The sequence below is a fragment of the Poecile atricapillus genome, chromosome 17, assembly GCF_030490865.1.
Source record: "Poecile atricapillus isolate bPoeAtr1 chromosome 17, bPoeAtr1.hap1, whole genome shotgun sequence".
NCBI classification, from domain to species: domain Eukaryota; kingdom Metazoa; phylum Chordata; class Aves; order Passeriformes; family Paridae; genus Poecile; species Poecile atricapillus.
In genome coordinates this window covers 3,778,656-3,804,329 of record NC_081265.1, presented here as the reverse complement: position 1 = coordinate 3,804,329, position 25,674 = coordinate 3,778,656, and the positions used below count along the sequence as shown (strand labels likewise).

General features: G+C 39.8%; 3 protein-coding genes across 10 annotated transcripts in view; 1 reads left to right on the top strand and 2 right to left on the bottom strand.

Annotated features, from left to right (window-relative positions):
* LOC131586022 (sterile alpha motif domain-containing protein 9-like) overlaps positions 1–25,674 on the bottom strand; it is a 248,996-nt gene that overhangs the window by 207,142 nt on the left and 16,180 nt on the right. The window lies entirely within an intron of this gene.
* C17H17orf75 (chromosome 17 C17orf75 homolog) lies at positions 1,924–8,330 on the bottom strand. The gene is made up of 10 exons (XM_058852781.1): positions 8,121–8,330; positions 7,798–7,878; positions 7,064–7,189; positions 6,475–6,615; positions 6,220–6,277; positions 5,434–5,553; positions 4,752–4,816; positions 4,486–4,622; positions 3,852–3,955; positions 1,924–3,260 (listed from the first exon to the last, which is right to left on the bottom strand). The coding sequence occupies exons 1-10, from the start codon at positions 8,246–8,248 to the stop codon at positions 3,051–3,053; spliced, it is 1,170 nt and encodes a 389-aa protein (XP_058708764.1). The 5' UTR covers positions 8,249–8,330; the 3' UTR covers positions 1,924–3,050.
* ZNF207 (zinc finger protein 207) lies at positions 10,398–25,663 on the top strand. Of its 8 annotated transcripts, XR_009279079.1 has the most exons (13): positions 10,398–10,583; positions 11,988–12,114; positions 12,552–12,690; positions 13,238–13,405; positions 14,039–14,114; positions 14,609–14,656; positions 16,459–16,559; positions 17,549–17,709; positions 19,774–20,016; positions 20,698–20,860; positions 21,018–21,201; positions 21,423–21,502; positions 25,610–25,663. XR_009279079.1 is itself a non-coding variant. In XM_058852776.1 (12 exons), the coding sequence occupies exons 1-12, from the start codon at positions 10,543–10,545 to the stop codon at positions 21,176–21,178; spliced, it is 1,491 nt and encodes a 496-aa protein (XP_058708759.1). In that variant the 5' UTR covers positions 10,398–10,542; the 3' UTR covers positions 21,179–21,767. The 8 variants fall into 8 exon arrangements, 7 of the variants coding, with proteins under 7 accessions (XP_058708759.1, XP_058708755.1, XP_058708760.1 ...); XM_058852776.1 differs by lacking the exon at positions 25,610–25,663 and adding an exon at positions 18,511–18,603 and having other exon boundaries at positions 16,459–16,529; positions 21,018–21,767; XM_058852772.1 differs by lacking the exon at positions 25,610–25,663 and having other exon boundaries at positions 21,423–21,767.

The following is a 25,674-nucleotide window of genomic DNA, read 5'->3' as shown; positions in this document are numbered from 1 at the left end:
TTGCTGCTCTTCTGCCTCCCTTACAGTGGTGGTTTCTCTGCAGTGCTTTGTGTGGTAGAACTCAAAGATTTCTTCTCTAATCACTGATGCCAAGAGCTGGTTATAAAGGAGTGCAGTGCATTTTGCAACTCTGTAAAAAAGAAACGCACCTAAAACAAAAACCAAGCTTATTTAAAGGCAAATGCATTTTAATGTCACCATTAATCATTGGCTTTTAATTGGAAAAAGCTTTCTAATATGACAGTAGGAGTACAGAAAAAAATGTTTCAGGGTACTTTACAACACAGAGCACAAAATATTTCCTATGATTTAAGTAGCTAAAGTACCTTATTTTCAGCGAGCTTGATACATACATTGTCACTGACTCTCTCCTGACTCCCACAGTGTCTTTCAGTTTGCAAATAAAGCCAGATTTATGCAGCTTTTCTTTTGCTTACACTGCTAATGCTAACACCACATCCAAGTGTTAAACACAAAGCACTAAACTACGTAATTTTCTGCCTTAAAATACTGAACAAATGGTACTTTCCCTGTGAAGGGCTAGTAAAACAAAATGATATTTGCAAGGTAAGATGCTATTGTATGTTTTCAAATATTTTTGTATTGTGTACATTCTGTATATTTTTGTTGTGACAATATTATTTGAGCGCAAAATCCATTAAATTTTTTTGGTGTTTTTTTGTTTGTTTGTTTTCTGTTTCATTTATCTTTTATATTTATTTTTTTAAATAAAATTGAGTTGTTCTATATCACATACCAAAAAAACAACCAAGAAAGAACTTTCAAGGACAGTTTTGTAAGTTTGTCTACAGTTAACATGGTATTGAATAAAAGATCTGTTGGTTTGGAGCTTTGCCATGTAATCTTCTAATAATGACATTGGTAACTCATTTTTATGTCTGTCTAACAGATAAAGGGGAGAGTGAACTGCAGCTTAATTTCTCCACAAGATCTAATGAGGATGCAGAACTGGCTTGGGACTTGTATGGAAATTCAGGTGTTGTCCCACCTTTTGGCAGCTGTCCCTTCATTGCAGTGACCACAGAACTACAGGGAAGTTGACATTTGAGTGATTTTTTTTGCATTTTTTTACATCTAAGTACTAGGGAAGAGGGTTGTGCTCTTTTAACAGCAGTCTTTACTGAATGTTTTCAAATCTGAGAGCTAACACTCATCTCTTGAATCAATGGTGGAAACAACATATCCAAAAAGCTCTGCAGTAAACCCCCAGCTGATTAAAATAAAAATCCTTCTAACAGTGTGGAAGAGGGAGGCTTATTTTGAAAAATAAGTTGTGTTTTTGTTGGGAAACACTGGTTTAAAGTGTAATTTATAGGAATGAAGAGACAGATGTAGGAGCAGTTCCTGTCAGATGTGCTACTCCTAAGACAGGCAGATCCCTGCTACCGTGTGTGGGACTGACTCTTGCTGTCAGTTCTCTGCACTGAACTAAACTTCCCGAGACACTCAAATCTCTCCATTAGCTGAGGACTTTCAGCACAAAGGTAAGGTGGGTTTTGTCAGTTCTTGTCAACTCATACAAAAGGTGTTACAGCCTGCTAGCACCATACATTTTCATGCTACCTGTTCTTCACATCCAACTTATTTTTTAAGCACTGAGCTCTTTCTTATGTCCTCATCTGCCAAAAAAAACTGAACAATCAGTGCTCCAACTTTGTTAGAAATGCAGGGGAGCAACAAGGGGCAACATGTTTTTTTGAGTGATGCTGCTGTACTCATTGATGAAGGAAAACACTCGTTACTTCTCAGAGCTCCTACAAATGACTGAATGAGGGGTTTGCCCTGCCATCATATGTAACCTTGGCTGTCAATGGCACACATGCAGGTCCTCTGCATTGAGGGATAAAGTGTTTTGAACGGGAGACATCAAGGATCACACTCACTGACAATTTATAGACGAACTATTGAGGATTTCAATGTTTTATTGTCAACTTTATTATGGGTTCAACGTGATGCAATTCCTGCCCTCACAGTACAGAGCACCAGCACAAGTCACACTGAGCTGTGTTAGTTACAGGCACTGTTTCAGGGGGAGTTAAAACACCCTCTGCTGCAAAGGGAACCAACAGGGAATTCTGCTTTTATCAGGTTTGCAGAAATCACCCTCTTTATGAGGTTATGAACTCATAACCTCATACAGCAGAGACTTGATGAGTTTTTATTCCAGCTGTAGACAAAGATTTTCTTCAGGTATTCTGCTGCCTATGTGTCCCATGACGTGGGTAAGAATCCATTGCTGATACAGTGAAATGTTTTAAAGTCTGAGTAATTAATTTGGGAAGTTCATTTACTTCATATTCTGAAAATGTCTTAATATTAAATGTGGAAACTTTTTAGTTGCTTCATGATTGAAAAACATAAGATTATTTAGTTATGCAAAACTGTAATATAAGAAGGTCTTGATTACATCTCAGACTAAGGAAGAAGGGGATTCACCAAAAAACCTGGGAATTTCAGATACCTGTTATGTGTAGGTTTGCACACATACAAACTGATCACTGCAACAGTTCAGTCTTAAGGCAGCTGTTTCATACCAATTACCAACTTGTTTATCCAGTGGCAGCACAACAAACCAGCAGTTTGAAAGCAGACACCAGCTACAGACTTGGTACCTAGGTTCTCTAATCTAAACTAAAATGATCAATTCATTATCTAGATCTGTCCAGCTGTTTGTACTTCTTTATTAAAACACAGTAGCCAGATCTAAGTGATTTTTAAGATATTTAAAATATTTAAAACAGTGAAATGTTTGCTAGGTAAGGGATTTGGGTTTGGTCTTGCAATGACTGTAAAAATCAAATATCATGATTTTCTCAGAACAGGAGCAAGTCAGTTGGAGAATTTGAAAACTCTGCAGGAGTCTGTATTATCTGATATTTACACATTAAAAAAGATCATAGTGCTTTGTCTAAAAATAAGGAAAGGCAGGTGAAACTGCAACTAAGGTTCGACTTAGGCAATACTTTTAAATATAAATTAAAATTCCTGCAATAGCTGCACAGAAATTAATTATTTATACATAAGATATTTTAAGCCACTGATGTTTCTCTCATGAATTCTTCCAGGACAGTCACTACGTTCCTGGCTTCTGGCATTTCTGCATGTTCTACTTTCACAATCTTCAGCAGGATGTCTCCACTGCCACAGTTCCTTAGGAACAGGTAGCACTTGAACAAAGCATAGTGGTTCATTTCAGCCTGGCGGATGAACCTCTTCAGGTTGTTAATATCCTGAATAGCCTGGGAAAAGAGTAACAGAGCATTTTCTTATCCTCCTACATGGAATGAAAACACACTATCATGGAAAATAAAGGATAAATAGCAGGAGAAACAAAAGCATTACTACTTAAGAGTAATACAAGAATTCAATATTGTCTTGGATGAATATTATAGCTTCTACAGCAATGATGTAAAATGTGTGGACACAATGTGATGAGTCCAACATGTAGCAAGAATTCTATTATGGCAGCTCAGTTAAAAAGTGTTAGCTACTCAACCCATGTTACCAGTTGCATCAAACTGTGTGTGCAAGGCTCAGATTAACAGTATTTGAAGAAAACAACAGCAACAAAGATGGGTCTTACTTTAAATTTGAGAAAGCACCTTTGAAGCATTCACTGAAGAAACTTTAATATTACTTTACAGCTGTGTTCTTGTCAACTACAGTAAGCCAGCCCTCAAATTAAGCTTCAGAGTTAATCAGTTAATGACATATAGACATGTAATAATCTAAAACTTTTATTCAGTGCAAAACAGTATTTTGCATATAGTATTTGCTCCCTCAGTAACCCAAATATCTTTTTCAAGTCTTTAACATATATGAACAGGTACCTTCAATTTAAAGTTTTCCAAAATCTGCCGGAAGAGAAATGGATTTCCACCCTCAGCACCATTCACAAAAGCTTGCATCCAGTCCTCACAGAATCTGTTGCTTCCTGTTAAATGTTCAGGGACACAGAAATGAGATGAGGAAAAGCAAATGAGCTCAACATAAATATACAGCTGCATTCACCTGGTTTAATCACTCTCACATAACAAGTGATAGCAATATACCTGGGCCAGGAAATGAGTCTTAAGGAAAAACAATACACGTGGAAAAGAAAAGCAAATACAGCTACAGTGATTACACAAGTGTGTTCTGATTGTTGAATCCCTTTTCCCAACGTTTGTCAAAACCACAACAGGAAAAAAAAGTTTTGCAGATTCCCTGAATTGTACAACTCATAATTTCATGGTCCACAAACTAAATGAAACTGTGGATTTTATTACCAAGTATTTTCAACCCAGAGTTCCAGTGTGTCTGGTGTAACAAACAATTCTGGTACCTCATAGGAAAACAGAACCCAAACTTTCTGGGCAGGAGCCCATAAGCTTCTGAATATCCTCAACTGCCTCTCACATCACAGCTCTCAGCAGCTGATGGATCCAAGGCAGCTACATGAAGTGTTCCCAGCTGTAACCTCACCTGCATTATGCAGCTGGGGCTGAGGTCCACTGCAGTCTATAACCATGGACTTGTGCTGTTCCTCTGTCATGGCAATGCACAGGGAGGTCATTGTGCCTTCCTGGACAAGTCCTTGGAGGCTGGCAGCTGCCAGGAACCTGACACAGAAAACTCTTGTCAACTGCTTGCTCCTTTACAACTCCTAAGTGTCCAACACCTGAACACCAAGGTGACTGTCAGACACAGCCAAGTTACTCAGAGGTTCCTTGGGCTCAAAGTATCTTTACCTGCTGATGTCCTTTTCTGTTCTTTCATCTGCATTTTTGACTTCTACAGGAGTGTAACTCAGAGCCTTAAACAAAAAAAGAAACAAAAAAAAAAGGAAAAAGCTGGATGCAACTTCAGTATTACTTTTGTTGCTATATTGCAGTTCTGAGCAATAAATACATAATGTGGTACTTTAAAGACTGTTCTTGTCAAGGCAGTACTCTGTATTATTGCCATTGCAGCTGGTTCTACACTCAGAAGAAATTCAGCAGTTATACTCTGTTAGCTATTCCATCCAGAGCCTCCTCAAACTCAGAGACTAGATTTAGGATTAGTCTCTTTTCTGTTTCCAGTGAATTACACAAGGCACATACACAGTATAACACCCCTTTTCATTAACAGGATTATAACATGTACAGCCTGCTCATGCTATTTCTGATTTTCTTACTCTAATTTCAGTGTGGGTACCATTAGGTAATTTTTTTTAAAGTGATAGAAGAAATTGTTACATGCTTCTTTAGCAATAAGTAAGGGAAAAGTACTTGGTCTGAATTTAAAAAAAAACAAACCAAAACAACAACAGCAAAAGGGTTTTCATTTCTTCCTGCTGGGAAGGCAAATGCAAGAAACATTTTAACCATTCTGGAGTCACTGAGATAGCTACTGGAGGTTTTTTAGCTACCCAGTTTTAAATACACTTACAGCATGTAATAGAGAGGCAAGTTTGTCCTGGAAGAGCTGCACAACTCTCTGGATAGGGCAGATGGCATCCTCAAACCAGCTCCTCAGGTAGGGGCTAACACAGGTCTCCAAATTTTTTTGCTGTAACACATTGAAACATTAAAACTTTAACTACAAATCAGTTTTCTACACCAACAGAAGCCTATTAATAATCTACTCAACCTAAGATAATTGGATGTTGGAACCTTCTTAATCTCAAACTACAGTGAACTAAATAATGAGTTTGACATTTAAAGCCTCATTTTATCAGCAACGAAAGGCTTTGAATTTTAAGAAACAGCTAGAATTGTAATATTATAGTATATATTAAGTGAAGACCATGCAACAGCAGATGGGATGACAGACTTAAAAATGCAGAACTTCCATTAGAAAAATGTGACAAGAAACCCACAAATGTCTTTTCTTAACATTCAGAACTGGTAAAAATCAAGGCAGATATTGAGAAGTTCCTTGTAGACCATCACCTTTTATTGATTATTCTTCTCTCCAAATTTAACTGTAACCTTTAAGAGATTTATGACTGACACAAAAAGGTTCCCCCCCTTTCTTTTTTTCCTTTTGACATGTGTGGCTGATAGCACTTTAGACATTCATTGTACTACAGTGAGTCAAGTATCTCTCCCAGTGTTTCATACTGGTACCTGAAACCCCTATTTTGTCTCTATAGACTAGATCTTCCATATCATTTTAGCTATTAATCTACATGAATAATAATTTTCATCACTTAATAAAAAAGTTAGGCTTTACCTCCAAATCAAAGTTTATCTTCAGATTTTGAATGTACTTGTCCAGCTCAAGCCTGAAAGTATCTTCTTAAGGAAAATAAGATGCATCACTTAAGACCTGTATTTTTTCCTTTCAGTATATGGCTGTTACTGACATTTTCTGTTACTGGAAGGTATGCACAAACGAGCTGATTTCAAGTAGGAACAGACAAAACGACACGAATTTTTACATCATCTCCCTCTCCATACAGGTAAAGAAAGTTAAAGGTAAGGATATAGTTCCAGACCTTTCTCTGAGCCACCTAAGAAACAAACCACATATTCTGGAGTGTTAATGTCTGATTCCAACGTTGCCATTTCCAGAAGACTTTCTTGTTGGAAACGACAGTAGTAACAACCAACTTTACTTTCTGGTATGCTATGAGAAAAGAAAAAGAAAAATATTAAAAAAAAAAAAGTACTTTCTTCCAGATATATCACAATAAATAAGTGCAAAAAGCAGACATACGTGATTTCTGAGGTAGTTTTAACCCTTAGCACTGGTGGCTCCTATGGCCGTGGTAGGTGCAGCCATAGGTACAGGTCTTAGATATTTTCTTTTTTCTTCTGTGTGATCAGAGTAGTTTAAAAGGAAATAATCATAAATATCTGAAGTATTTTTTAAGTATTCAAACAATAAATTATTTAAAACAATATTTTTCTCAAAGTTACCTAAAAAAGGAAAGTGCCATTGTGTAAGGCTGATATTAACAGTAGCAATAGACTGAGAACACAGAATCAGGATTAAACCTAAGTGCAGCAGCAGGCAGGCAAGATGTGCCAATGTTCCTTACAGCTCTCATTCACCAATAATTTCAAAAATTTACCTCAGCCCCACTGATACTACATTCCCCATTCCTTCAAAGAGCGCTCCTTTAGTAAGACGCTTAGCGATGAAACTGCGCAACTCCGTCTCTGCTTCAGCTGGTAAATTGGTGTCCAGTAAGGAGAGGCTTTAAAAACCAGAAGAAATCGTTACCAAAAGGCAAATGTTATTGTTTTGTGTCTCTCAGCCTGTGCAGAACCTGCCTCTAACAGGGGAGTCCCTGCGATCTCTCTCTGGTGACAGCTAAGGCAGCTCTGTTACTTTTGGCCCATCATGAGCAGTCAGTGGTTTGCCCACTCACCAGCAGTCTGGAGATGTGCTCAGCTCATGCTGATCTTCCCAGCAGCTACAGACAAGACATTGCCCTCTTTGTTCCTACGTTTCCCCAACTGCAATACAGAGCTTTTGGAAAGATGTCCATTGAAAATGAATAATTTTTTTCTTGTATGTTACCTACATGAAAAACTTAAATCTATACAGCAATATCAAGTACTAGTTGCAAAAAAAACCCAAAACTGAGTTCAAACTCAAGGATGATAGTTTCTGTTTACTACATTACTTGAGCTCTGTATACGTGTCCATTACCCAGGTATTCCAGAAGAAGTGCCATGGGGACTCCAGAATACTTCTACAGGGAGCTGTGTTTTGAAAGGACTGCAGAGGACCTAACAGTGATCTGACAGCAATAAGGCAAAGACTTCAGATCGGGGTATTCCCGCGATTGTGGTGCTTTACCTGAAGTCTTCGGTGGAGGGTGTGTGTGCCACGGCGCCGCCGGCACTGCCATCCCCGCCGGCAGCTCCCTGCCGCACGGACCTGGAACCCAAGGGATTCCCGGGAGTGAGTTTACAGCCCTGACACCAACAGGGAACAGGGGCTGCAGCAGGGAAAAGGCACGGCCCGAGGGCGAATAAAAGCAGGAGCAGGGAATCGGTGCATTATGGGAGGGAAAGAATCTCACTGGGGAGAGAGTGGGGTAAAAAATATAGAGAATTCAGGGAGCTGGGAACAGCCAAGGCCTGGGCACGGCCTCGCCGCGGGGGAAGCCGGCGCCTCACCTGCGGTAGCCATAGAGACCGTGGTAGGTGCAGCCATGCCGCTCCGGCCGCCGCTCCTCGCCCGCGCCACCGCCCTCCTCGCTGCTCTCCAGCTCCCGTTCATCGCCGTCCGGCAGCGCCGGTAGCATGGCGGCCCCGGCCCCGCCTGTGCCGCGGGGAGCCGCGGGGAGCCGCCGGGCCGCGCCGCCGCCCCGCCCCGCCGGCCGAGCCCGCCCCGGGGCCCGGCGCTGGGAGGAGCCTTCGGAGCGCACGGGCTGTGTCCTCACCCCACCCCAGGAGAAGCGCCTGCGGATGCTGCAGCTCCTCCGTTTGTGTAATGCACAGAAAAATGCAATACCGGCGCCGCAGTGCCTGTCAGTACAAATAATCCTTTAAAAGCCGGTCGCTGACTTAACGGCAGGACCTGCTCAAATCACATCTTAGAATCATAGAATGGTTTGGATTGGAAGGATTGACAGGATTAGCCGTGCTGTCTGCTTTTAAACTGTTCTGCTTCTGAAATACTTTTTCCTTGTTTAAACAGCACATTTGTTAACTCAGCTTTGTGGCTACCGGGTAATTACAGAATCACAGTCTGAAAAACTAAGTTCACTGTAGAATTTTTAAAAGTTTAATAAGGGAATAAAAAGGGACAATGTCCAGCGCTGGGGTTTCTGGCTATCGGCCAAAGAACACGCTGGTAGGTTAAGACAGTGTTATCTATATACTGTTACATTATTGAGGTACATGCATATTCATGTATTTCATACATTATTCAAACACTCTTGTGAGCTTTTTGATGTGTCAGGAGCTCTTTTGTTTGGTTTTACACTCTAATTTATCTGCATGACATCCTGTGGGTTAGGTCAATATATTTTATTTCTTCTTCTGTTTCCATCCAGTTGTTTCACACTCCTTGATAAGGAGTTAACAAGTTCTCCAGTTCTTTCCTGGTGCTCTGGTTTGTTATCTGTTGGATCTGTTACCACTTGGAGAGGTCAGTCAGCAGACGTGGGGGAAACAACGTAATTGCTTTACACCATTCCCTTAGTTACATAGGAGCATTTTAATATTTCATGTTTTGCTAACACCTACATATATTCATCACATTACTGTTTCTACGAGCTATATGGCGCATACGTAGATATAATAAACTATTCACATTACTATTTCTGTAAACTAAACAGTGCAAAACTAATAGATTGTGTTATAGTAATAAGCAGCTAAAAGGAGTTACAAATTTTACCATATCCAAATACTTATGATCAATAACAATATGTAAAAGCTAATATATAAAGGCAAAAGCCAGTATTATATTGTCATTATTAACACAATCAAAGGATTGTTGGGGTTGGAAGGGACCTCTGGAGATCATCCAGTCCAACTCCACTGCCAAGGCAGGGTCACCTGGAGCAGGTGACAGAGGAACACATCCAGGTGGGTTTGGAATGTCTCCAGAGAGGGAGACTCCTTTTGCAGACAAGCCCTGTAGGGAGCAGCTGTGACCTCCAGCTGCAGCAGGGACACTGTAAAAGGTTGGACGTGGCTGATGGCTGGACTTGATGATCTTAAAGGTCTTTTCCAACTTTAATGATTCTGTGATTCTCCTCTAAGCACCTAGTGGACCTGTGGTGAGCTAGAGAGCCATGGAGGTAACAGAAACACACCCCGATGGATTTTCACTGTAACAGAGGAACCAGCCCCTGTCCAGGTGCAGGTAACTGAGGATAGTGATGGCTCAACACATTTAAGCCGATTTTATTGTGTTCTCAGGATGCCAGGCTCCCCCACACGCCACGGCCTCAGTCAGCACCCAGCAACACAGGCACAGCCAGCACCAGAACGCTGCACAGGGCAGCCAGCTTCTTCTTGCCCTGTAATATTTAGTGGGGAAAACAGTTTCTCTGTGACATTAAACACGAAGACAACAGTTTAGATTAGGAGGAAGCTCTTTGCTCTGAGAGAACTGAGGCTCTGGTACAGGTTGTCCAGAGAAGTTGTGGCTGCCCCATCCCTGGAAGTGTTCAAGGTCAGGTTGGACAGGACTTAGAGCAACCTGATCTAGTGGAAGGTGTCCCTGCCCATGGCAGAGGTGTGGAACGAGATGGGCTTTAAGGCCCTCCCAGCCCAAAGCACTCCGTGACTGTTTCTGTGACAAACTCGGGTGCCTCAGGCACAGCACCCACAGTTCCGAGTGGACAAAATGGCGGCGGCGCCTTGAGGCGTCACGGGACAGCCTGAGGGGGGCGAACGCGAGCGCGTCACGTGCCGCCCCCCCTCCCCCCCGCCCCGGTGTATTCTGGGAGTTCGGAGGCCGCAGTAGCGCCTGAAGGAGCTCGGCCGCCATTTTGTGTCTCTCGCTCGGTCTGGGGCGGCCGCGCGGGCGCTGCGGCTCTGAGGGAGCGCTCAGGTCTCCTACTCTGTAGGTCGGGGTGACGCCGCCATGGGCCGTAAGAAGAAGAAGCAGCTGAAGCCTTGGTGCTGGTATCCTTCTGTGTGGGACGGGGCAGATGCGGAGAGCTCGGTGGGGGAGGGGAGCGGCGCGGCCTGGCGCGGTCGGGGCACAGTCCTGTTCCGTCTCGTCCCGAGATGGGGCTCAGCCCTTCTTCCCAAGCTCGTTACGGTTTGTCTCTGTGCTTGGCCTTGTTCTAGCCCCGTGATCTTTAGGATGGGGCCCAGTCCGTGTCTTTCCTTTGCGCCCCACGGCCCGCACGGCCTCAGGCCCGCTCCCGCCGCCCTCGCCGAGGCAGCGGCCTCCCGCCCGATCCCTAAAGCCGGGGTAGCGGGAAATGGAGAAGAGTCTTCATCCCTCACGAGGGAGAATGCTAAAAGGAGAAAATCCTGCTACTGATAAATGCATTTATTCACGGAGGGGGGATGGAATGTGGTTAAAAGAGAATTTTTGAAAACTTTTGTGTTCGTGACGGGGGGAGCTTTCAATTCGTAATTGCTGCATCATGATCAGGTTTAATTTTTCAGTATCCGAAATACTGGTGAATTTTCATTTTATCGCTCCTTCAGAATGTGCTCATTTTTATGATTACAAATTTACATTTTTTCTTACGCTTCTGTCCTCTAGAATTGTTTAATAAAAAAATTTAAAAGGTGTCCTGAGGTATTTTACTATTTTGTCTTGGAAGGCATCTGTGCTTGTTTGACACAGTAACTTATTTCACGTTTTGGTGGAAGCAAGGGACACATTGTATTAGCAATGTTAACATTTTTTAATAATAAATAGGAAACGTATACTTGTCTCACCTAGGAGAATGTGTGGAGTGTTTGCTGAAATATCAGTGCTGACCCACAGAAAGTAAAGCAGTTTTCCTTTTCTGTTACATAGATGTCCAGACAGTTCTTTGCTTGTTTTTAAGAGCAGAGAATTCTTCGGTTACTGCAACAAATTATGCTGTGTCATAAAAACTGATAGCTGGCTAACTGGAAGAGGAAGGGAATTTTTAACTAAAACCTTTGTTCTCCTTTATGATTGTTCGTTATTGATAATTGCTTAAAGATGCACTTTGAGTCATTTGCATAATTTCCCTTTTGCTGATTTCAAGCCTGTTTCTCCTTCCATGCTGTAGCAGCATTCACACCCCTGGAGAGAAAAATAGGTAGGACTTGAAAACCAGGAGTCAAACAATATGGAATCAAGTGATGGTTCTGATTGCATGCAAACACCTTCCCACTTTTGTACCTGTGTAAAGAGGGGTGTGCTGGATCAGACGACGGTGTTTGGTTTCAGACGTCCATTTGTCACCCTTTCAATGCTCAGAAATGCTTCTTGTGCCATTCTTTTGCTTCAGGAAAAATCACACTGAGACTAATTACCTTAGTCCTATCTAAAAGGTCACTTCCAGTATTAAATGTTTCCTTAACAGTCTTCAATAGGTATTGTAACAGGGATTTTGATGATGAGAAAATCCTTATACAGCATCAAAAAGCAAAGCACTTTAAATGCCATATATGTCATAAGAAACTGTATACAGGACCTGGTTTAGCTATACACTGTATGCAGGTAAGGAGTTTTAGCTTTACATAAGATTTTCTTTACAGTACCTAAAATTGAAATGAAGTGTCTTTAAGAAGGTGGGGGTTGGGGGTTTCCAGAGTCTTTAAAACTGGTTAGAATAGGACAGCAACGGCCTATTTGCAGCACAGGAGTCCTGCTGTGTCAGCAGTCAGATGGCCACTGTGCAGCAGAGATCTTTGTAAGGAGTTCTGTAGGAGTTAAGGAATTGTGCTGTCTTGTTTTTTTTCTAAGTTTATGTAAGCTGGTTTTAGGGGTAATAGTAGTAAGCAGAGATAGGAAGCATAGATCAAGAAAATGCTTGGCCAGAAAGATTATTCCTATTAAGGATGTTCATTTTCCATCTTGAAACTGCTTGAAGAACACAGGGAATTTACCTTGAATTGTGGTCAGCAGGATTTGTTTGGGTTTTTTTTTTTCTTTAGGTACATAAAGAAACAATAGATGCTGTTCCAAATGCTATTCCCGGAAGAACAGACATTGAACTGGAAATCTATGGAATGGAAGGCATTCCAGAAAAAGATATGGAGGAGCGGAGGAGGTTACTTGAACAAAAAACTCAGGGTAAGGTGTAATGTCTGTTACTTCCCTGGTGTGTTCCTTATTTAGCTGTGGCATTCAGTGAGGGTGGGATTTAATGCGTTCTCTGAGGGCAGCTCCAGGCATTTGCCAGCCGTGTAGGAGGCTGGGAGGGATTTTTTCCTCTTCAGAAGTAGCTCCTGACAGAGCAGCAACAATTAGTAAAATGAATATGGGCATGGTCATTTATCTGTGAAGGTAAGGGGAAGAAAAGCTAGAGGTAAAACTATCCTGATGATTCCCAAATGCTTCGGTTTCTTTGCTGTTCGAGCATACCTTTGGTTGAACTGCTTTGGTTTATGCTGGACAGCATGACATTGACATGAGGGCAGATCCCTCTGTTTGTTCAGGGTCATGGCAGTGTGAGTCATGTTCCTTCCCTTTATTTGTGGGTATAGGTGGGCTCACAGAGCATTCTTTCTTTGCATTTCAGTGACTTTTTGAACACTTGACAGGGTTTGAATTTTGCTATTAGTTAACCTTATAGAATATAATCTGTGTTGTTTGACCATATGCATTGTACTGTCTGCAGAGAGCCAGAAAAAGAAACAACAGGATGATTCTGATGAATATGAAGACGATGAATCTGCAGCTTCAACTTCATTTCAACCCCAGCAAGTTCAGCCACAGCAGGGGTACATTCCCCCAATGGCACAGCCAGGTTTGCCACCTGTGCCAGGTGCACCTGGGATGCCTCCAGGTGAGAGGATGTGTTAGGTAGTTGCTGAAAACCTCAGTAGAAACCCAAATTTGCTGCTTGTATACATGAGTAATAATCTGCCCTTTTAACACTGGAGTCCCAGAATAGTTCTGGGAGGTGCAGATAAGCAGTTTCTTAATTTTCTTCCCCTATTCTGTGCATGAGCACATCTTTCTTGGTGGACTAGATTCAGATACCTAATGTTGGCATGTAGATTGAAGGCATGTGGTAGTAAGACAGATAAGTACTTCTAACAAAAGTCCACCAGTGATCCTTTTTCATGGTATTTATAACAGGATTTTGGAAACAGGGTAGAAAGGTCTGGAGACTGCTAACACAGAACAGGCTGTTTATACACAGGCCACAGATACAGTGAAGAAAGAATGGTCTCTTGTAGTAAGATATCTTCTCTGGAGATCACTAAGAAAATTCACAATATTGCAGGGCTGAAGGCAATCAATCAAAGTCAAATTAGCAGATAGTATTTATCTTGCTCTGTTTGTAAGCAATATTATTTCAAAACTCAGTCTTTTAGAACTTCTGTAAAGCATTTATCCAGTGTAAACTTACTAGATGACATTTGTTAGCAACTGTATATTATCAGAGTTGTTGAAAATACATTTTTCTTTTAAGGTATCCCCCCATTAATGGCAGGTGTTCCACCTATGATGCCTGGAATGCCTCCAGTTATGCCTGGAATGCCACCTGGGTGAGTAGCAAGAAAGATGTAATATTACATGTTCATACTCTGCATTTTAAACTGTCACAGAAAAAGTAAAGTTAATTAAAAAAATATTCATAGGGAATTGTGGACTCTGTAACCTAAATATTAAGACTAACTAAAGAACTAGATGGCTGTAAACCAACATGTAAAAATATGGCCACACTGAGTTTATGAATAAAATATCTTGCCTTTCTCCTGACTTAGTAATTATTAAGTAGTAGCATATCAATATAAAATTTTGTTGTGTTGGTTTAGAGCCTTCTGTGATCCACTGTTCCCTTGTGTATTGCACATATGTTGTGCTTCTGGTTATCAGTCATCAACATAACAGGAAAAAATTACTGAATAGTTTATGTTTTTCTTGTATTTTGGGCAAAAGATATTGGTTTTTATGCTTGTTTGGGGTTGACACCATACCCTATCACAATGTGTTTGGAAAATCACAGTTAGATTTTTGATTTTGTCATAAATTTTCACAGATTACATCAACAGAGAAAATACATGCAGTCATTTTGTGGTGGAAACATGTAAGCATCTCATTAATGTAATTCTAGGTACATTCATTATGCCATTTTATGTCATGTTTTTGATAAGCTGGAAATTGTTTTCTGAAAACCTTTGAATATTGCCTAAGAATTTGGGGAAGGTGTCTAGTTAGGTTTTTCTACTGTGTATAATATGTGAAGGTTTTATGCTTTTATCTAAATTAGTATTACAAAACTGTATGTGCAACACATTCTACTAAATGTTAACCAAGTAGACCCTTAGAGACTTAAAGCCTCTTTTGAACCAGAGCTTGAACATCTCCACGTGCTTGATCCTTCACACTGCAGGACATTCTGCAGGAACTCAGTTTAATCCAAACTTTATGTTCACTGAGGTGAAAGCTTGTTCTCTTCTGAGACATAAATACTGATTTAACAGCCTTTGAATTTAAAAATCAACATGGTGTGGATGCTCATCAGAACTTCAGCTTTTCTGGGTGGAAATTCAGTATAGTCAGGTTGTCTGACACTTAGTCTTCATTAAATTCCTTGTTAACTTAAGGTGAATGTTATGTCACCTGTAAAAATACAAATGAATTTGCCAAAACTTCACTGCATTTCATTTTGGGAGGAGAGGGTGGTGTTGCATTATGCTTTTGTCCACTCTACTCTAAAATTTTGCTTACGAACCTGATAAACTTTTGTTTAAAAATGACCAAAGAATGAGGAGACAGGAAGCAACTTTGGTTTTAGTGTGACACCAGTTCTTGCACTATCTGCAGTTTCTCAGGAAGTCATTCTTCTGGGGCAGCAGGCAGTGAGCATCCAGCACTTGTTTTGATGTCTGCTCGGTGGCAGGATTCACTTTGCCTTTTCCAACCAAAAAAGGGACGGTGGGTCTGTGTACCCAGTCATTGCTGCTTCTGCAGTGGTTGTTCCCTGTGTAGCAGTGATAGATGAGAGTAAAAGTCAGACTTTCTAGAATGAGTGCTCACCTGTTCCTGAGATTTGATCTGAAAACAGCAGTGGTGAAGGTGTCTTGACTATCATTCAAACAGAAACTCTTTCTGAGTGGGATTTTGGTTTGTACTGGAGTGCTGCACATCAGCTTATCTTGCTCACTAAAGTAATAAACATTCCTTTATTTTGTTTCCATAATCTATTTTTGAATGTCTGCAAAAAATTAAGCAAACTTATGCTACACTTGTTTGTTTCCTGTAAAGGGCTCATACATATTCATCTAGGAAAAGAAACCAAACACATTCTTAATGTGGGGAAAAATACATTACAGTGAGAACGTTTCATAGTAAAAAACCAAAATCCCACTTTATCATTACTGTATAGAGTGCATTCTGTAATTGAAACTCCAGAAGCTTTCTTGCCCTATGGTCTCTGCTCTGTGTTTGTCAATATTTTTTGGATAGTTCTGCAGCTTGGGGTTATCTGTCAGTCAGTGTCAGAGAGGAGTAATAGCAGATGTACAGCAATTGTAGTGTGATTAGAGCTAGCTGGTTTTCCTACATGCAGACTCCATGAGTGTACTGAGATCAGGTTCTTGGAACACTCAGCTAGTTGTCTGAGAGATTTCAAGAGACACTAGTTCTGGAAATCTCATAATAGGGGAAGTGAGATCTTGAGAAATTAAAGTTGAAATAAGTGCTTGGGGTTTTGGGTGCTGGGTTATGGGTTTTTTTTTTCTTGTGGAGTCAGTTGGTTTGGAATTGCCTCTCTGGAGAGCTTCTTGAAATTATTTACTATTATACTTTATCTAATACAGGGATGTGCCAATTGTCTTAACATTTTATCATTAGTGTTCATACCAGCGCTCTTTTTCTGTTCAATAGGATGATGCCAATGGGTGGAATGATGCCTCCTGGGCCAGGAATCCCACCTCTTATGCCTGGTATGCCACCAGGTAGGTCAGGGTTGTCGAACTCGTACTATGGTGAGAGTTTAATTCTATTTATTTATTTATTTATTTATTTATTTAGTTCCACTAAGATTTAGGATTTATGTAAATAACATGCAGACTTATGCCAGCACCTTCCACCATGATGTGGTTGGATTGCCAGAGAAGCCACTCTTGTGCAGAAGTGTTTGATTTATGGCTTCTGATTATAAATTATTTTAGTTTTATACCATTGTTAAAGTAAGAAATAGAATACACTTTTCTGGTTTTATTGCACTTAATCACATTGTTATGTTCCCAGGTCTCTCTTCATCCCTTTATTAAAATTAATGTTTGTGGTTGCAGTTGGAAAATAGTAATGATTGAAAATGTGGAAGGTGGGGAATAGTAATGGTGGTTTATCCAACTAATGAGCCTGCACTATTAAGAAACTTAGCTGAAATTTTGGTCTTTTATCATAGTTAGAAGAGATGTTTCTTGAGCTTGTGCAGCTCTTAAGGAGCCCTAAGTTTCTTGGGTGTTCCACCTGACCAGCAGTTGTGTGGTAATGAACTAAGATTTGCTGGTTTGCTTGATGGGAACCCACGGGAGTTGTTAACTTCCTGCTGACCCACCCAGCAAAGCTGGCAGTGTTTTGGTCACAGTTCTGGTACTGTTCAGAAACAATTTAATCTCTCAAGATTTTGTAACAGTGTCACCCATGCTCTTGGCAGGTGGGTGCAGTATGTCAGAAACAGTTACTGCATTAATTGTGTTGGTTTATTGAGAGCATAAACTTTCATTATTGCAGCTTTAATAAAAAACAATCCAGCATTGCTCCAAAGTGTTTGAGGTTACTGCCTGTGCATTGTGATTGGCTGGTGACTGCTGGCATTACTTTTTGTCATGTTTTATTTTACTGTTTTCTTAAAAAGATATCTTATAGTGGGAAACTTTGTTCTAAGGAGCACTGGGAATGGGATTGTCTAGAGGAATATTTTTGCTTCCTGGAGCCTGATCCGTCACCTGTTGTTTGTGGTTTGTAGGGATGCCCCCGCCTGTTGGGCCTCGGCCTGGCATGCCTCCAATGACACAAGCACAGCCTGTTACAGCCCCAGGCATTCTGAACCGGCCTCCAGCTCCTGCTGCAACAGCACCCACCCCACAACCTCCAGTTACTAAACCACTCTTCCCAAGTGCGGGGCAGGTAAGGTGTCCCAGAACCTGGAATCTCTTGTTACATTCTTCAAATTGCCACCATGTCAATAGTGCCTATTTATTATTGAAGAGGTCCAAAAAATGACTGGTTTGGGCTTTTGCTGGGATTGATGTTTAAGTTTAGTTTAGTGTAGTGCTTGAATGAATTTCAAAAAAATCTTGTTTGTCTTGAAACAGCTGTGAAACCAGACAGAAGTTTTTTAAGCACTGGGAAACAAAGGAGTAGGCAAAACACTCTTAAACACCTTTAGTTTGTTGCTTATAAGGGAACTTTGGGTGGGTGAAAAGATGTATTAGCTACAGGAATCTGATTGCATAGATTCTGCCTAAAATTTCCAAATTAAAAATCTTGACAGGACTTCTCAATTGTTCTGATAATGGGCTCTCCACTGATCATGAATTATTCTGTAGTCTTGTTAAAGTGGTTAAACATTGCCTGAGTTAGAATTTATTTTTTTTTTTCCTTCGAAAAATTTAGGAGTGCATCAGTGTAGTGAAAAGTTAATTTCAATGTTTTGGGGAGGGAAGTGGGGAATTGATAGTGGCTTGTGACCTCTTCCCTTTGAATGCATTTGTTCGTAGATCCTTGAGGTTTTACTTGCTTTCAAGTACGTTGGAGAAGCCCTTGTAATGTACTGTTTGCATTTTGGGCTTCTGCAGGGAAGATACATGTTTACAAAAATACAGTCCTTTCATAAGAAAGGGCTTAGTATAAGAAATCCTTTCATCTGGATACTTTCCACCCATTTGTTTGGAGACTTTTCACTGTTTCCTTTCTTTTATGCTACAGATGGGGACACCTGTCACAAGCTCAAGTGCAGCTTCCTCCAATTCAGAAAGTCTCTCAGCATCTTCTAACGCTCTGTTTCCTAGCACAGCACAAGTACGCAGGAAGTCACAGTTTAAAACAAATTGCTTTGCAACTTAACCCTTTGGACCGTTCTGTAAAATCTGAAATTGACTAAACATCTTCAGATAATTTCTGTTACATTCCTGATTATGTTTAGCTGGTAAAACTGCAGAGTCCTTGATTATGAGTTGCATCTTACCAGAAATAAGCATGTCAAAACTCACAATTTTTTAGTGTGAAAGAACGAAATGTTACATCCTGGTTCTAAAGGGTTAAAAGAGCATGAAAGCAGTTAAATGCATTTTAGTGGGCAGTGGTTAGCTTGATGCATGGTGAAGGCTTTTTAGTTCATATTGTTTAATATGCCACATCATAACGTAGGGAGTTTTAAATTTGCATTATGTGCAGAATATTTATTTTTTTTTTTATTGGGAGGTTCAGGTAATTGTAAATATGCAGTGACTAGAAACAAAAGCATTCTCTCATAACCAAGGTTTGCTTTGGAGATTGCTGTATCTTTAGAGACAGCTTTGCAAAACAGACTTTACAGGGTTTTTATAACGGAACAGTAGGAGAGATGAAGTGTTGGAATCTCTAGTGGACCTCTTACCTGCTTCCATTGATTCTTCATTCACAAATAAGATTAAAGTTCTGTAGATAGACATAGTACTTTGAATAGACTGCAGTGTGTTTATAGAGAGGACGCTTAAAGCCCTGACACAATAGACCTTTCTTAAATATTTGATTAAAATATTTCCTAAATACCTAATTTTAATGAATACTAGCACTTTGAGCTCTAATACTCTAAACTAATGGTTGCTAAAATATGTTAATTTAGTGAAAGAATAATGAATTTATACTTAGAGGCTCCTAAAAATAGCAGTTCAGGAAAGATTTACACATCTGCCAAATTCAGTGTTTGAGATAGAATAGTGGGGTGGTTTTTTCTTTGTTGTTCCTTTGTTGTGGTGGCTTTTGACCTGCAAATTTTAGACTTCCCTGTGTGTGTGTGTATATGTGTATATACTGGGGTTTATTTTGTCTTGGTTTCAGTTGCTCTAGTTTGCAGTAAGGCTGAACTTTACTTTTGTCAAGCTTGTTATAATTCTGTATCTCACTGGAAGATTTCAGAGGTCTAAGAGTCATCATTTAAGTTTTTTTATGCTTTGAGAAATAAATATTGACCTGTCTCTTGTTTCACAGGCTGCAGCAGCTGTGCCAGGGCCAGTTGGTACTGATTTCAAACCTTTGAATTCTACACCCGCGACAACAACGGAACCCCCCAAACCAACATTCCCTGCTTACACACAGTCTACAGCCTCAACCACTAGCACAACAAACAGCACTGCAGCTAAACCAGCTACATCTATCACAAGTAAGCCTGCTACCCTCACAACAACCAGTGCAACCAGTAAGTTGATCCATCCAGATGAGGATATATCGCTGGTAAGTTCATACGTTTTCATTGTCTTAGTGAAAAATGAGATTTGTGATGATATGGCAGATTAAATAGAGTTTCATCTGTGCTCTGCATTATGTGTATTTTAGTATTGGTGAGAGTACAAACTGTGCAGAACAAATGTAACTGAGAGAACGTCTTTGATTGCAAAGTGATGACTGGGATATTGCAATGATCATGCTGCAGTCTAAACCTTAGTTTTGGTGGTGGTGGGAAATCTGTCAACCCAAAATATAATTTGGACTTCTACTGCATGTGTCTTAAACTTGAAGTTAACTAAGTCTAGGTAATAAATGTAGAACAAAAGACTGAACAGTTTGAAGTTGTTATGATGCTATTACAGCAGTTAGAAATACGGGATTTACGGATAAAACAAATGAACATTAATTACAGTTCAGACATTTTTAGATTTGTGTTTTTAAGAGAAAAAGGCTTTATTCAGCTGGGGGAAGGGAAGAATTTGAATTCAATGCAGAATGCTTGAATTGGTCTGTATTAAGGGAGAAAGTCTGCAGAAAGCAGGGGCAAATCCTACTGCTGTATGATGTTACTAGTAGTCTTTGTAAGGTAGTTAAAATAGTTTAATAATCTACTTTGTTGCACCTCTATTTACGTTGCTTTTGGTGAGTTTTAACACAATTTGTTATGGTTGTCTCTTCTGATTTTAGGAAGAGAGAAGGGCACAGTTGCCTAAATACCAGCGCAATCTTCCTCGACCAGGCCAGGCTGCCCTGGGTAATCCACCGGTTGGACCAATTGGAGGTATGATGCCACCGCAGCCAGGAATTCCTCCACAGCAACAAGGAATGAGACCTCCCATGCCACCTCATGGTAATCAAAAGTTTCCCAGCTTCCTGCTCTTGAAAAGATTTGTGAAGTTGCCAATGCTAACAGGGAGGGGTAAAGCTTTTCACAAAATGCACTTCTCACTATTTAAAAAAAAAAAAATTAAAAATTATTCTTTGCATCTTAACTGTTCTGTTTATAGGTCAGTATGGTGCTCATCACCAGGGCATGCCAGGATATCTTCCTGGAGCAATGCCTCCATATGGTCAGGGACCTCCGATGGTGCCCCCGTACCAGAGTGGACCTCCTCGCCCTCCGATGGGAATGAGACCGCCTGTAATGTCGCAAGGTGGCCGCTACTGATGCTCCTACTCACACTCTAATAGGTTTGGAGATTAAACCTTTTCTCATCTTGTGCTGTTAATATAGCCAAGCTTCCGTCAATTAAAGCTTCATTGTGACTTTTAAAAAAATAAGTATCTTCCCACATGCAAGGAGCTATTGGACATTCTTATTTTACGTGGGAAAAATTATTTGGAATAATAACAGGAACTTTTCCTGATGTTGCAATTTATACTGTATGGCTTCTTTTTCATGTTTCATCTAGGTTTTTAGAAGTGAAGTATAGTAAATATGGTTCGTTAAATTGTGAAGGCGCTGGAATTACATGAACATACCATCTTAAAGGCAAGTTCTGTAATGTTATGTTGCTATTTGTGAAATTATGCCTTCACAGCACTTCAAGTGCTGTTGGACTTCATGTCCCCAACATAGTTTGGTGAGGGCTGTAACTGTTCCCAACTACTTGTACATTAAAGTCTGAACTTGTAACAATATTTAATGTATTTAGAGTTCCTCCTGTTCCAGGGTTTAAGTAAATTGACCCACTAAGGTCATGTGACTTTTCTGTACTGTTATAAACTTCATTGTAATAAAAGAGGAGAAAAATTTATATGCCTTTTTATTCGTGACCAGCTATGGACAACAGCCTGAAAGGTTTGTACAGATGCATGCTGTGGTAGCCATTGGTGTAATGAACACAATTATTGGTGCTGTTTTGATAAAGTCTGAATTCCTTGTTCTAAAAAGTCACTCCTTAGCTGTACATCTGAGTAGACAAAGACCTGTACACTTATTAACTGACTTCTCAAAACTGAGGCTGCAGGAGGCACATCCTGACTCTTGGTTGTAACTTCTCTTAATGCTTATGTTTCTTTATTTGTGCTTTCTTGTCCTCAATAAATTTTAAATGATTTCTAGTCCTGGCACTTGCTTGTAGGATGTGAAAGTGCTCTGAGATACATCCTAGTGCCAAGGTATGTCCCATTAATTCACTCTGCAACTGACACTTTTTAATGTGCAAATGGAGGTGAATTTTAGGAGCCTTTTAGGTGAAGAAAATTTCTAGAAGCTTAGGTGCATGGCACATGGGTGAGTGACTTCCAGTTGATGTATTGAAGTTGACCTGCAAAAGAGAAATAGCTTAACCCTCTTAATGCATAGAAGAGGCAGAACAGACAAGAGTAATGTGTTATATGCTGTGTTTTTACTTTAAATGTTTAGAATTTCACATTTTGGCAGTCTCTGAAAGGTGTACCAAACCATCTTTTGTGTGCTATGATCAGATGTTGTCTGAGCTTTCTTGAACCATTCAGTGAAAGTTTCTGGAGTAAGAGTCCTTTTTATCAAAGAGAGGTCTTCCCTTTATGAATTAGTAATTTCTCTGTTTATAAGACTAGAGTGACAAGTTCCTGTTAAGGTTGTAATTAAGTCTGACATCATGTGTTCCTGTGTTATACCTCTGATGAGAATGTAGAGGGAGACTTCTGAGAGGGGAGGGAAGTGAGAGCCTCTACAACCTCTTCTCAACACTGAAAAAAGAGTGGTGAATTTTTCATTTGCAGGTCAACTTTAAATACATGTTCCAGCCTCAAGTCTTACCTGCAGTTTAATTAATGGGGATATCTCTTCTTTACAGTAGGGTTGAAGGATCATCAGGATTTTTGTGTCATTACATTCATAGATGTTTTTGTAGATGGTGTAAGTTTTTCATTTAATTATAATACTTAGCATTATGGCTCAGTTTCTTCGAAGTCTTGGGATTTTTTAGCTGCACTAAAGTACTTCACTTGGCTTTACTCTGTACTGTCTCTTAGAAGTGCAAAAATACAGTACAGCTAAAATACTACATTGTCTCAGCTTCTGACCTGGGGTCACAGAATGTCTCAAAAGCACCAGAGCATCCGGTGCAATCTAGTTACACCTGAATGGCCTTAGTTTAACCATTAGGAATTGCCAGGCATTTTTTTCTGAAGTGTTCAACAGTTTTAAGACCATAACTCCAAGCCTCTGTTGAGAAGCAGTTCTCTGATCACTTGTATCTACCTGTCAGATGTGCAGTATTTGGCTTGCAAATGTGCTGAGTGGGCCTTGATATCAAATCTTTTGTTAGCTCTTCATCTTGCTTTAGACATAAGTCTAACAGATAAAACTTGTTTTGCTGAGGCAATGCTTTTATACTCTGTTTTCTTCTGTTTACCTAATTAGGATAATTATAAAACACTTAAGAGATTTTTATGATGTCTTACATTTGTCCTTTTATAATATTACACATAAAATTCATACATTATAAAGTGATCTTAACTACTGCTTGTAAAACTTTAAAGCTTTTTGCTTTTTCTGAAGATCATATTGCTGCTCTAAGGATGCATTGTTCTTCTGCCCCAGTGAAGTAAATACCTTCTCCCTTTGGTGTCTTTCTATAATACTCCATATGTTGTTTTCAGAACCCTACTTTTCTTGGGATAAAACCTTGTTGCATGCATTGTTAACTCAGCATATTCTGCAAGTTGTATTAATTAAGTTTCACTCTTTTAAGTGGTGAATGTCTCATTCTGATAATGGTACCATTTTTTAGCTAATACTGCATAGACTTCAAGCTTGAATGCATTTGAGAATGATGTTTCCTTAGTAATAATGTTATGAAAATCCCTCAAGTAAGTACTGCCACATATATTTCATTGTTACTTGCATTACAAGCAGGTGAACAATTTTTCCACGTGATTTTCACATGGATACTTACTTTTCTGTTCCTGTCATTCCTGTGCAATAAGAGCTGTGATGTGGCTACCTTTAGTCTTCAGTTAATCTTGTCTCTTGTGTGATTCTTCTGTAAACAGGCAGGTGTTTTGGTGCCTGTGTTATCTGTTGGTCCCTGCCTTCATTTCTTTGGATACTGCTTCTTAATGTTCAGAGAGTTGGATTTATGGTGCATTTACCCAAAACCAGTAAATCTACTTTGAATGTAATAGTTGCTTGTATAAAGACAAATACTTGGTTTACAGGACCAAGTGTAATCAACATAGCTCACCCAGCAAAATCCCTGATGTAATGCAGCCATGAAAACAGGGTTTTGCTTTAGTTAATCTCTTCCTGGAAAGAGAGTGTAGAAGCCTTCATGATTACAGAAAAGCATATATTTTATAACTGTTGCAGGACTCTAGTGATGTAATTACATAGGCAGAAGCTTTGTTTTTTAGTTGTTGCCTAAATTTACCATGGCAGATCTTGCAGTGAAATTCACATTTGCAAGTGCATTTTGACCAGTCTTGAAATTGCAATATAATGCAGATACTGAATACAAAAGGTTAGGCTACAAGAAAATTTCGGACACAGGAGGGAAAATAGGTTTTTAAAAAAAAACCATGCCAGAATTTGTAGCATCTAGAATTGTTTAAAAGGTTCTCAATTACTTTATGCATGGTCTCACAATACCATAATAAGCAGCTGATCTTTAGGGCAAAATGGATGAGACTGGCATGAAAGAACCTTGAAAAACCCAGGGTTAGCTTTTTAGAAGTCTTTATATAACTCTTCCATACTGTCATTAGAATAGCCTTCTGCCATTAGCAGAGTTGTTCTAAATAAAGTACTATTTAGCTGGCATATGTAGACTGAAAATTTCTTCTGAAACCTTTGGATTACTTTTTTTTTTTCTTCCACAGATGAGATTTAAGGATTATTAGCTGATAATAAATTTGAGGCTGGGCTGTTTATCTAGTAAGAGTGGATAACTATTCCTTGCTCTGTGCATGCATAGGACAATGTAAACAAGCTTCTAGAAACATTGAGCTGCATCTGCCTTCTATGGTTTCTGCCAGTGTTTTAGTCTGTGGAGCTCTTGAGCAGTACTGACACAGAACTGGGTAACTAACTCTTAAAATGAATGGAATAGATAACCTAGTTATTTTATAGGAATCAAAGAATTCTGGATATAAGATGAAAACTAAAATACCAAGATTACTTCAGTTTTATGAGCAGCAAGGAAGGGCATTATGACCTTCAGTTAAATTGAGAGTGATACACCAAACCATGAGCTGGGGCCACAATTTAAAATGGTAACTAATGACACTTCATAGTAAACGTCTTAATAATTGTACTGGTCTAGTTTCTACATGAACACTAAGACAAGGGTGAACATTTTCAGTGGCTGGTGGAATCTTTAACTCAACTTCTCATGAACTAGTACAACAAATACTATCAGTTATGGGAAAAAATGCCCCAAGACAACTGACTGACATTCCACTGATCAAGATACAATACAAACCAAGCTGTCCAATTTAGAAGTAGCTACCAACTACAAAAAAATACTGTTTGGGCCTAACAAAAGAGGTGCTATAGCAGTCATTTTCTTTTGTTTGCTTGATCACTGGAATTTTGTTGACTTTGAATGCATGTCTTTCACTTAATTGGGTCATGTTTTTTCTAAAATTTAAATTTTTCTTCTTCCTATAGCCCTGCCATAGGACAGGCTGAGGCAGAGTCTCAGTGTTGCCCTGTTCAGTCTGAGGCAAGTGGGA